The sequence below is a fragment of the Crocodylus porosus genome, unplaced genomic scaffold (genome assembly GCF_001723895.1).
Source record: "Crocodylus porosus isolate Cpor-Errol unplaced genomic scaffold, CroPor_comp1, whole genome shotgun sequence".
NCBI lineage: Eukaryota > Metazoa > Chordata > Crocodylia > Crocodylidae > Crocodylus > Crocodylus porosus.
Genome location: NW_017728951.1, coordinates 25584337 through 25596889, shown reverse-complemented (window position 1 = coordinate 25596889; position 12553 = coordinate 25584337). Strand labels below are relative to the sequence as shown.

At 45.9% G+C, this 12553-nt stretch overlaps 1 protein-coding gene across 7 annotated transcripts in view; it reads right to left on the bottom strand.

Annotated features, from left to right (window-relative positions):
- The window catches only part of BTRC (beta-transducin repeat containing E3 ubiquitin protein ligase), a 140517-nt gene extending 131287 nt beyond the window's left edge, over positions 1-9230 (bottom strand). For 5 of the 7 annotated variants that reach the window (XM_019555896.1, XM_019555890.1, XM_019555893.1 and 2 more), the window contains exon 1: positions 9085-9230. In XM_019555896.1, coding sequence (XP_019411441.1) covers positions 9085-9132 — 48 coding nt within the window. In that variant the 5' untranslated portion in view covers positions 9133-9230. The remainder of the gene's footprint in view (positions 1-9084) is intronic. The other 2 variants (XM_019555894.1, XM_019555895.1) reach the window with 2 other exon arrangements.
- Between the last annotated feature and the right edge of the window lie 3323 nt (positions 9231-12553).

Sequence of the window (12553 nt, the reverse complement as noted above, 5' to 3'; positions counted from 1 at the left end):
TCCAGTCCATCCTGGATGGCTGGGATCATTTAGCAGAGACCTGTTGCACCTTTGTAATCTCATCACAATTTGCCTCAAGGTCTCCTGATCCTCCAGGTTTGCATCAGGACCCACTCCAGACCAACTGCAGATAGGCGTAGAGCTCCAGACCACAGAGTATGCAGGAATTCCCTGCCACGTACTCCACAAGGAGTCTCACAGACCCCCAGGGTTTCCCCTTCTTCCTGCCCTTGCGCATTGTTAATGGAAATGGCGCTGGTGGATGTGCATACTCAGTGCCTTTGCAGCAGAGAGAATATCAGGCCCTTCTCAATTCTCACCGTAGCAGAGCACCAGGAAGGTGCTGTAGGTGGCAAATTTATGGCCAATTGTTTTAAATAATGTTTTTGCTTGGCAGCAGCAGGTCTGGTTAACCTTCCTGCGGCTACGGAGGCAGAACGAAGAACTGGTGGGCTCTTCCCCGTAGCAGACTGCACCCTGCCCTATCACTAACGGGCTCGGTTATGCATACATAGCTACAAGCAGGCTGAGAGGCCCTCTGGTTACCAGGTCTGTGGATCTTGGAGACAAAAGAGAATAAATGAATTTTAATGCAGTTTTTAGAAATACTTGTCATTGTTGCAGCCTCACCACTTAGTGAATGGGGCTGATTTCTCTCTCAGTGGGAGATGATATTTTAATGATGTAACACTGTACTTCCCAGAAGAAAGACAAGCCTCAGGAGGCAGATTAAAACTAGGAACGCTCAGATCCCATTAAAAGAGACAGTTTCAAACCATTTTTAAAATTAATTTTGTTTGATGATAAAAATGGGCTCTCTTAACAGGTGATTAGCCAAATGTAAAATTAACCAAAACATGGTAGGAAGCACGGGGCTAGATGTCAGCCAAGTCAGATCCTTGCACTCCTCTGCTCTCTTGCTGCTGCTCAACAACAGTCAAATTCTTTCACCTTTCTGAGCTTCAAGCTCCCCTTTCTGCAAATCAGAGATGACGTTTCCCATTCCCGAGAGCCTCAGAGAAAGCTATATTATGAAGTACCACTCTTTAATAAACACAACGTATCAGAAAATGTTTGATTTTCTATGGTTTCTCTAGGGCCCGGCATCTTCTCAGCCCTAATGCGTCTCATGAGGCTGTCAAGATAGCGACTTCATGTTTCATTGCTTATTAATTATATTTTAAACACTTACTATTTAGATGCAGCAGTTAGATTTGCTTATGCTAAGCTGCTGTTTCCCTTTACTTCTTCACTTTCCCCAGACAGACAAACCAGACGTAATTCAGCAACTGTGGGCATGAGCACCTTAAATGCTGTATAAATAAAATGGCCATAAAGACTATCTTGGAACTGAAATGGCAGAGAACAAGGTGGGATTTTAGAAATGCCAGTAGGACTGCAAGTCAGACTCGTTAAACGTTGAGATCGACACACTGACAGGCAATTTCTACCACAATTACAGGAGTGTAGGTTGTAGCCGCGTTAGTCTAAGGAGATAGGCAGACAACGTTCCTCGGGTAAATCTGATATCTTTTATTAAACCAACTAAATAGTTGGCCTAATAAAAGATATCAGATTTACCCAAAGAACCTTGTCTGCCTATTTCTACCACGATGCACCAGGGCAGACATAGCAGCCAGCTCTGCTGGAGAAGTCCATGAGCAAATAGCAATGGCTTGTTCCAACAAAATTCTTGCATCTGGGCAAAATTCTTAAGAAAACTAACTCAAACTGGTCAGCATGTTGTTGATTTTCCACCCCAGATTTAAACATGCTATGTCCACAGTTAAATCAGACCATTTTCACTGGAGTCAGAAATCAGACTCATAGAAAATGAGGGTTGGAAAGGAGCTCAGGTCACATCTAGTCCAACCCCCTGCTCCAAGCAGGACCAGCTCTGACTATATCATCCCAGTCAGGGATTTGTTGAGCTGGGTCTTCAAAAGCTCCAGGGATGGAGAGTCCCCAACCCCTCCGGGTAGCCTGTCCCAGTGCTTTACTACCCTCCTCATGAGAAAGTTCTTCTTACTATCCAACCTCAACTTCCCTTGCTGCAGCCTGAGCCCATTGCTCCTTGTTCTGTCATCTGCCCCCACTGAGATCAGCCCAGCTCCATCCTCTTTGCAGCCCCCCGGCAGGGAGGCGAAGGCTGCTATTCAGTCCCCCTCGGTTTTCTCTTCTCCAGACTAAATCAGCCCAGTTCCCTCAGCCTCTCACCAGTCCTGTCCCCCAGCCCCCAATCATTTCCACTGCCCTCCACTGGACTCTCTCCAATGTGTCCACAACCTTTCTGCAGTGGGGGCTCACAGCTGGACACAGGACTCCAGATGTGGCCTCCCCAGTGCTGAATAGAGGGGAAGAATCACTGCCCTCCGTCTGCTGAAACGGCTGTGCAGATGACCAGCTAATGGGATGCCTCTCTAGCTACCTTTACCATTTGCTCAATTCTAAACAAAGTTTCGTGGTTCCGTTACTAACTATAAATGGGCTCCACCGTAATCGTAGTAAGTGTTTCCATTAAAAAGCCCTTATGACACAAGTCAAACTACTAACATGGGAACGTGTAGGGAGAAGACAACTGTGTACTGCGCCATCCAGCTGCCAAACAATTTTTGTAACTGGGAGTCTTTTCTAATCACACCCTCACACCTTTTTCCAAAGGTGGGCCACATTTTAATGGACAGACTGGTTATCAGTAACAGCACGTCCCTGGCCCCCACGATTCCTGGAATTAAAGAACAGCCCATTCTTCTAGCATATATGCAAAGAAAGAATGCTAGAAAGTTTTAACATCTGATTTGCTTTTGGACCTGGAAGCCAGGAAGAGCCAACACGTCACCGGCCAGCTCTTTGTGAAACTATCCAAAGTGATGCACAGACCAGGGTCAAGTTGCCTTGCTCATTAGCTCCCACTGGACAAGATTGCTTTGTGTTGCCCACATGGTCTTACTTGGGTAGCTGGAGTCTATTTTCTTTTATTCTTCCTCTCAAGATGACCTCCTTGCTTCTTTCTCCATTGCCCACCAGTCTGATGATGTGCTGTGTCTCTGTCATTCTCAATTTATCCTAAGTCTTTAAAAATATATATATAAAGGGAAAACCCTGGCCTAACCACAGCCTTGTGGTTAGTATGCTTTGATTTACCCTACTAATGAGAACTATAATTTAGCACCAAATACTCATGAGGAATTATAGCTCTGCTGACTGGCAAATAATTTGCCAAGGCAGATTAGTTTAGCTGCATAAAATAAATATCCACCTGCACATACTAGCACTAATCAGGGCGTGAAATTAAACTTTTTATTCAGTGGGAAATAACTGCTGCAAGGCGGCGATTTAGTCTGGGAAGCAAATATTAAGGTCAGCCTATTCTCTCTGATGTTTATAGTATATATAATAAGGGGGAGGGCACGGAGCAACAAATTCTGCTTTCTAAGTCTAGGAAGCTAAATACTTCAATGATGCGATAGCAAATTTGCCATTTGCTTTTATAATTGCATACATTTAATGGAGCAAAGTGGCTAAAATGAAATGCTGTAAGAGGAGTGAGGGTGAAACTGCTGAAGTACCTAAAGCCTGTATCAACCTTTGAGAAAACTGCTGCCAAAAGCAGGAGTTTGGGCTAGAAGCAAGGTTTAGTTCAGATCTGTGTTGGCTTCAGCAAAACCCTCCAACTGAGGGAAAAATATTATTTCAATTTAGTTAACCCAAATTACTAAACTCACATTTAAAGTAAAAAAACAGGAAGCTATCACCTTACATTTAACCACTAATTCTACGTTTTCCCTGCCACTTTTAAAAAAAATGATAATTATCTCCCTCATGTTTCCCTAGCCTCAGATGCTTGACATTCCCTATCAAAAGAAAACTACAAATATACTGCTAAGGTAGCCATAAAAATCAGTTTACCCCCCAAAAATTTTGCCTGGAGCAGGGGATTGGACTAGATGACCTCCAGAAGTTTCTTCCGACCCTTCTTTCTTATGATTCTATGAAATAGGAATTTGAAAAGGATCATTATAATTTCTGGGATATTAAACACCTAGCGCTACCAACGGGGTAAGTCAACATAAGCTGGACCTCTGTAAAGGGCGAGATTTTGACTATCTGTTCCCTCTCCTACGCAGACAGAGAAAAAACAGATAATCAGCTCAGGATTCACTTCTCTTAAGCCACAGATCATGTATGGACACTATTTAGCACGCTGCCTGACTCGCTTCATGGAGGTCAAGTCACCATGAACCTACCAATATCAAATTTAAGGAAACTCAGGGTTTGCTCTGCCACACACAATTGCTGAGAGCTATAAACCGCAGTGTGAGGGTGTAGGACATACTTTGCCCTTAACATAGCACCTGTACACCTAAAATTCTCCAGGCATATATAAGGTTTGGAAGGATCAGTGCTATCAGCACAAAGGCATACACTGCCCGGGGCATGCCCCATCTTATTCGATTCCAGGAAAGGACATTGTTACTTTGGACATGGAGAGGAGACATGCATGACGAATGCCAGCATCACCATCTTCCCACCCATATTCCAGGGCAGGAAGTCTAGATGGGAGAGATTACCCATTTGCTTCCCTTAAGCCACAAACCATGTTGAATGCCATTCAGTCCACTGGCTGACTTACTGCAAGGACCTCGAGAGTGAAAAAGAGAAAGTAAAACTATGTATTAAAATGCTGCCTGGAAGGCCATCTTAAATAGGATCCCAAACTGGTCAGGTACAGCACCGTGAACGGCTAATTAAATACAACTGAAGTTGTCACTAGTCCATTTGGGGAAACAGATGTTGCTTCATACAGGCTTGATATTTTTCTTAAATACCTTTCAAAATGAGGAACAAAAAATATGAACTCTTATAAAAAGGGCTTTATTGTATTTTTATAGCATATTACATACCTTGTAACAATCATTTTGTTAAGTGTGAATGTCAGTTTTATTTTCTGTCCCTTTTTTCTTGGCTATTTACAAGCTTTGTAAGAATCGTTCCTTAATTAAGTCTAAACATAGTTTTATATAAATGGATTCCTGGAATTAAAAACGTTCAGACTTAAGAAATGATTGTTACGGAGACTGTAACAGGCCGTAAAAAAAGAATGCCACTTTAAACAAAGATTTCTCATTTTAATTAAAAAGATAATCATCAGAACATTCGTACACTTAACAGAACCATTCGAAGCTACTTTGAAAAAAAATATCTACTATTCTATGCGGGCGTACATAGTTTAGTTTATATGACATTTAATCAAAGTCTCAGTTGAGCCTGCTGCATTCATTCTTTAAGTACTGTATCTACATTTTTAAACAGCCTGTTCAAATATGGAAGCCACTTGCACAGCCCCTCCTTTATAGCACTTTCGTAAATGGTTGTAACAAAACTCCATATCCTTGAACGCAACAAAAGCAGGGCTCTCTTTAAAGCAGTAAATTCTTAATGGAATACATCCAGTTGTCTTGTGCATTCATTTATTTTAAGTTACACCTTATGAAGAGGGTAGTTTTAACTAAACTATTTAAGCAACACCTGGAAAGGGATGACACGTACCTAGGAAGATACTAGTGATCCTAATTGCCTCCTGTACCTGACCTAGAGTCTTAGGTACCTCCTGTACCTGACCAGATCTGTACTAGAGTGCTGGTCTATATCATCTGTGGCATCTTAATAAAATCTTACTTGTATATACTGGTTCTAATTCAAAAGAAACTTTAAAAGATTAGGTTAATGTATTAACTGCATGGGAGGAAACACTCCATTCACCACTGATAATGCTGCTATCTCTGGGGTGAAGCCGCTTAACAGCACACGCCAGCAATTGACCCACTAGTTTAGTATTGTAAGTGAATATTACTGTGCGTCTGCTGGAAACTGTAAGAGAAGTGTGGGTAAACAAAATGTAATTACCTATATTAATTAGAATGTAAGGTTCTAGATAAAACGTATTATAATTGTTTAGGCGTATCTACCAGACTCGCGAGACGTGGGCAGAATGCATCAATATAGCTTTGTTATCAGCATGATTACCTACCAAACAGGAGGGACCAGACCTTCCTTTCATCCCAGCAATAAGCCGCACCTACACACGCTCACCAGGAAAACGCAGTCCGGTTTGCTTTGTAAAATGTCAAATCTATAAACTGATTTCTGACACTCAGGGGACGGTGGGAGGGGGGCCGGGGGGACCTCTCTAAGGTCTTTTCTTTGTCTTTTCTTTCCCCGTTCTTTCTTTTATTTGTTTCATTCATGAAGTCATCACAGGATGAGGTTTCAACATGACATTTTCCATCAGTAGCCAGGCAGGAAAACATTAAAAATTAGCACATTTTTTCTTCCCCGACATCTAGTGACTTAGAGATTGCTCCAAAATCATTGCCAGGGACTAGCAAGCATTTTTTAAGTGAAAAATAACCATACAGACAAGGACAAAAATATCACTACCTATGAAGCTGCTTCCAACCCTTATTGTTTGTTTGAATCCAGAGCCAAATTGTAAATACTGTACTGGGGCCCGGAGAAATAAAGAGTCTGGTCTCTTCAAAGAGTGTTTCAATATTTAAATAAGGAAGGCACCTTGACACTTGTGAAAAGATGCTGTGCAAATCAATAATGAATAGATTGGGCTGAAGTGAGCCATGCTATGACCCACTTAGTAAGAATCAAGATACGCCAAATTTGTCATCCACTTGGACAGACAGGAGAATTTACTGTGGATGAGTCAGCATTGACTGAAACGCATCTAATCCGTCTTTTCCAGATCTACGCATGTACTTAGGTGGCTCTCCTCACTATGGCATCTAAGCAACTCCAACTATTTATATATCAAGGCAACACCCAGTGGATTTCCCCCCCCACAACCTGGTTCAGGTTAAGAAAACTCTCTCTCATCCACCCCATCCTAACTGATGCAGAACCTCTCTAACCAGGGAAGGGAGAAAAGCAAAAGATGCTGTGAAGCTCAGCTTTGCCTGTCTAATTACTGGGGAGATGCTCAGATCCTATCAAGTTCAGTGCTGGGGAGAAAAAGCCAACAACGCATTAAAAAGAAAAGTACTGCTCCATCTTCTGCCAATTAGCAGAAGACAACATGTGAGCAGTCCACAGTTTTTCCTTGCTTGGTTGCTTGTCTATGTGGACTGCAGGTATGCATGCGAAGAACTTATTGCGTGAAAACCGTACTCAAAAGAGACACTTTTGACATTTACTTCTCAGCACACGGTGTCTTGGCCACTCTTAACACTCAAAGTGAATCCAGTGATTTTATTCTGGTTTCTCTCCAGTCTGTGAGGCACAGACAGAGGGTGGGAGGACCAATGGGCCTCAGGGAGCACAAGCCAATCTCAAGGAGGGCTCTGAATGTCTGGACGAAGAGCTCAAACCGGAATCTTTATTCCATGGGGAACCAGCGCAGAGCACCGATGTGATGCGTTTACAATGCCAGGAAGCAGGACGACTTATCAGCTGGGCCCTTTCCAGGGTGCGAGGCTTTGTTACATCTGAGATCTAACGAGCTGGACCGATCCAGCCTAAAAGTCACAAATGAGTGGACCAACCTGGCGGGAACCATACACAATGGAATCTCTTACAAACTTCTGACCGATTATAGACAAAAGAAGGTAGTTTCGACTCCCAAACCTATTCAGGCACCACATATGTTTCCCACCTCTACCACCCGAAAGCCTGTAAATCTAAGAAAAATAAAGGGCACTGAGAGAAGAATCCAAGGGTCTGAACAGGAGGAGAGAAGGCTTCAAGGGGCTATCAATTGTACCAGAAAATAAATGGAGGCCATTATACGCTTAGAATTTCTACCGCTTTTGAAGTGCAAATGAAAACCAAGATTTGTACCAAGTGTTTCGTTAGTTCCACCTGGGGCATAAATTCTGAGAGTTTAAACTGATTTTTCCCCTTTTTTTTTGCTCCTGAGTAAGAGATTTAGATCTGTGCCACTGAAAGGACTAATCCAGAACAAACGTGGAGCAAACGCTGCCCGTCAACTGACTGATATCCTCGGAGGCAGAAGACTTGAGGCCACCTGAAATGAACGGTCAGTTAACGTGGCATGGATGTTTATGCAAATGTCTTGATGTGACTGTTTTCCAGCCCAAACCAACCAAAAAAACCCCCAAAACAATCTGGAATTAAACCTGTAATCAAGAGGAATGAAATAAGAGTTGAAACCAGTGTATCTAAACCACTAATCTACACAGACCAGACTTGGAGACAGATGCCCCCAAAAAACTACTGTCTGGCTCAGGATCCAAGACAACGGGCAGACTCGTTCTTTTAAAAGCAGTGAGGAAAAGGAAAATATGGTGGGCGGAAAGAGCGAGAGAGGCCAGTCCCCAGCCCGGTGGTAAAAGGGGGTGGGGAGGAAAAGTGATGGAGTCAGGCTGTGACAGGGAGACTCGCACCCATGGGACCCCCCCCCTGCAGAGCAGGGGCAGGACCTGCCTTCCCCACAGGCACTGGTGCCCAGGCAGGCTGAAGCGCCCGCGACACGTCTCTGCCCGATGCATGCCCCCCTCCCTGGGCACCATGTCCCTCTTCTGCATGCTCGTGGCCCCCAAATCCTACCAATCAAGGGGATCCCCACCCCGGAGCCCCCCAGCTGGCTACCCCATACACCCTGCCTCCCCCCACAGCTCCAAGTCTCAGCAGCTCCCACCACCCCATTACTTTGTACCCCACCAGCCCCTGCTCAGTCCTGGGGGGGCACCCCCATAACGCCCCTACCCCCCCCATGCATTACCATGAGGACCCCCCCAGGGCCCTCCCCTATAATGCCCCTCTCCCCATCCCACTGCCCACCCATACCTTGCCTCATCCTCCCCCTGCAGGGAGACACCCCATAATGCCCCTCCCCCACTGCACTGAGGACCCCCACAAAAGCCCCTGCCTCAGGCCTTGGTGGGGGGCACCCCATAATGCCTCCCCAAACCCCCATCACGCCCCTCCCAGTCCCTTGCCTCAGGCCTTGCGGGGGGGTGGGGCACCCCATCACACCCCTCCCCCACTGCAGGCCCCGAGGGGGACACCCCCATGAGCCCCCCAGAGAGCTCTTGGCCCCTCCCCGCCCCTCACCATGAACTTGAGGGCCTTCTCCTGCAGCACAGCCTCTGCCGGGTCCATAGTCCCGCTGCGGGGCCGGGCCAGGCCGAGCCGGGCCGGGGCCGCCCCCTCCCTCAGCGCCAGGCCGGAGCCAGCGCAGGCAGGAACCTGCGCTTCTCTTCCGCCCCCCCCGCCCCGCACGCATGCGCCGCGCGCAGACCCCCGGGGCATGGAGTCCCCGGCCGCCGCGGCGGCGAGGGCCCGGCAGGGAGGGGGACTACAACCCCCAGCAACCCTCGCTGCCTCAGCCCGACTACTCGCCGTGGGGCGCATGCGCAATCGGGAGGCCCGCAGAGGCTCCTGGGAGTTGTAGTGGGCAGGGGCTGTAAGGGGCCTGATGGACAGGCAAGGACGGGGGAGAGGGCTCAGCTCCTCATCCCAGGGCTCGCGTTTAAATCTGCCAAATGCTACATGAAGCCCATTTATATAAGAGATAGAGATACAGCTAGAGATACAGATATAGATGTATATAAGGGTTATATAGAGATATCTATACACGCTGGGTATAGATATGGGACATATATATATCTGTTATATATAGAGAGAGAGAGACAGAGAGAGAGAAATATCGGAGACAAACAGATAGATAGCTAGATATCTCCCATATCTACCTATCTATCTGTCTATATGGGAGATATAGGTGAAATATATATATATATATAGAGAGAGAGAGATTTCTATCTAGATATCTAGATATAAATCTGTCACCCATAGACAGATAACCCTGAGTCAATAGATATATATGCACATATAAGTTGTTATATATTAATATGTTTATATATATTCATTTTAAAAATATTTCATAGGGCACAAAACCTGAAAAATCCATGGCCTTGATAAAAATCAGTATTTTTCACCTAGCCAAATGGATCGAGTTTAACCTTTACAAGTGTCTTATGTCAACCACAGCAAACATATTTACACAAAAGCCATGAGAACAAGTGCAGCTAAAAGAGCTGCCTGTAAAAAAAAAAAAAGAGGTATACTACAAATGTCACCTTTTTGTGAGCTAGGAAAAGCAGTTGGTTGATGTTTAAAGAGTTCATCGCAATTCTTTACATCTAAAAGAAAAATCCTATAAATTAGTAAGGAAACCATCAAGATTACTGAGGAAAGAATATACTTGACATACTCATAGAATCACAGACAATGAGAGCTGGAAGAGACCTAGCGGGCAGGGGGAGGGGAGGTCACATCTAGTCCAACCCCCTGCTCCAAGCAGGGCCAGCCCCAACTGCATCATCCCAGCCAAGGCTTTGTGCAGATGGGTCTTAAACACCTCCAAGGATGAAGACTCCACCACCTCTCTGGGTAACCTGGTCCAGTGCTTCACCACCCTCTTTGTGAGAGAGATTTTCCTAATATCCAACCTAAAGCTCCCTTGCTGCAGCTTGAGCCTATTGCTCCTTGTCCTGTCATCTGCCCCCACTGAGAACAGTCCAGCTCCATCCTCTTTGCAACCCCCCTCCAGGGAGTTAAAGGCTACTATTAAATCCTTCTCAGTCTTCTCTTCTCCAGACTAAATTATCCCAGTTCCCTCAGTCTCTCCTCACAAATCATGTGTCCCAGCCCCAGAACCATTTCCAACTCCCTAACCCCCATAACCAGATCAGGAAGGAAGCATGGGAGACATGGCCAGAACTGCAGGCTGTGGGAAGCCCCCTTTCTGAATTCACATACTAAGTTTGCCTTGACCCTGAAGTGCCCCAGCACTGTCCATCAGCAAAGAGAAAGTGCCTGTTAATTATTTAAATAAGGACTGGACTTCACTGGGAAATTAGATCTTGTTTGCACAGAACACTGGGGTGTGTGTTAGCAGAGCCTTGTGAGTATGTGTTACTCAGGGACCAGAAACTGACTGTGCTAGACTCTGCACACACCATGAGAACCCCTTCTCCCAAACACTGATGATATAATACCACCTCAAATGTGCCTGCAGTTGGAGACCAGTGGTACTAAATACCCAATAAAATGGACGAAGCTACAGATATGGGGCTCATATACACGCCACGATTTTTGCCCTTTCATGTGCAGCAACTGCACGTCTGTTTGCAAGCGCGGGATTTCCTGACACTTTAAAAGTCTTTCTTGTGCATTAAAGTAAAACTCCTCAGACATAGTTTAGTTTGGCTTGCTGGGAATTAAAGCATTGTGTCCATGGATTCGTTGCAGACTAAAAGTCACACTGAAACCCTGGCTGTTACTCCATGCTCAGCACAACTCTTCCTCTGCTTCTATCTCTCTGCTTCCCCTCCACCCAAGGTCCCCTTGCACATGTCTGTGCTCTCATGCCTGGATCATTTAATTCCCCTTCCTGCCTCCCCTTCAGCTCCGAAAGGCCAGTCACACCTTGTGTGCCAGCCTGTCCCTTCCCTCCCCCGGTCTTGCAGGCTGGATGGTGATGCTTAAAGCAGGTTGTCATGCCTGACATGTCACCACGCTGGGTATTTCCCAGGCTGTTGACAAGACTGCCTACACTTTCGGCATTACCTAAATAACAGTAATTAGGATGAGGGAGTAGTGTAATTAGAATGGAGCCACTCTCCACTGCTGCAAGAGGCTGGGAGTCCCTAGAGTTTGGGCTCTGACGGCTCTAAGTCTCAGCCCTCCAGGCGTGTGGCAGCTGGCAGGGAGGTAAGTGGAACCTTTTTGTAGCAGCGTGAAAGGTTCAGTGGTTTTGCTTTTGTGCTTTATTTGTCAATAACATTTGAGGCCAGCTTAATTGTAGGGAAATTGAAAAGTGTACTACTGCGGGAGCCCGCATTGCTACCCCAAAGCCCTTAAGGCTGCTTTATCTATCGGTGACTTCTCTGAGCTGAACTTCTTCTGATTATAACAAGCACAGACCAGTGAAAGGAATTACAAAGCTTGAATTGTGCCTGACCTCACACGCTGCCAGGGGGTAGCTCCTTTATTCAGCCCAAAAGGGAGACCGGGGTTATTAAAGTGGCTGTTACGTGTATCACTACAGGGTCTGGGCACCCTAGGAAGGGACCAGGATCACATTCTGTTTGGCACTGAGCAAACCCACAAGAGATCATGCCCTGCCCCAAAGACCTTGTAGTCCCAAGGCAGAGACAACAGGTGAATACAGCTAAGGGAGAGCACAAGGAAAAGGCGAGGCCATGTGCCCGGATACAGGTGTAACGTGTGGGAGGCTCTGTGACAGCTCACAGATTTTATTGGGATCCTTCTGTGTTACGTTGTTATGACTGATGTTGTGTGCCTCATTTTCCCCACCAAGCTAGTACATGGGGAAGGAATGGGTTAAAGAGACAAGGAAGCAGGAGATGACTGATGGACCTCTACCAGCCACAGCCCGCAATAGCTTTGTTGACATATCAGCAAAGGTGAGATGGCCAGGGGGCTGGAGGGAAGGTGGATGAGACCAGCATAGGAATGGGGCAGAGAATGGGAACAAGGTGTCAGCTCCTGGCCTGAG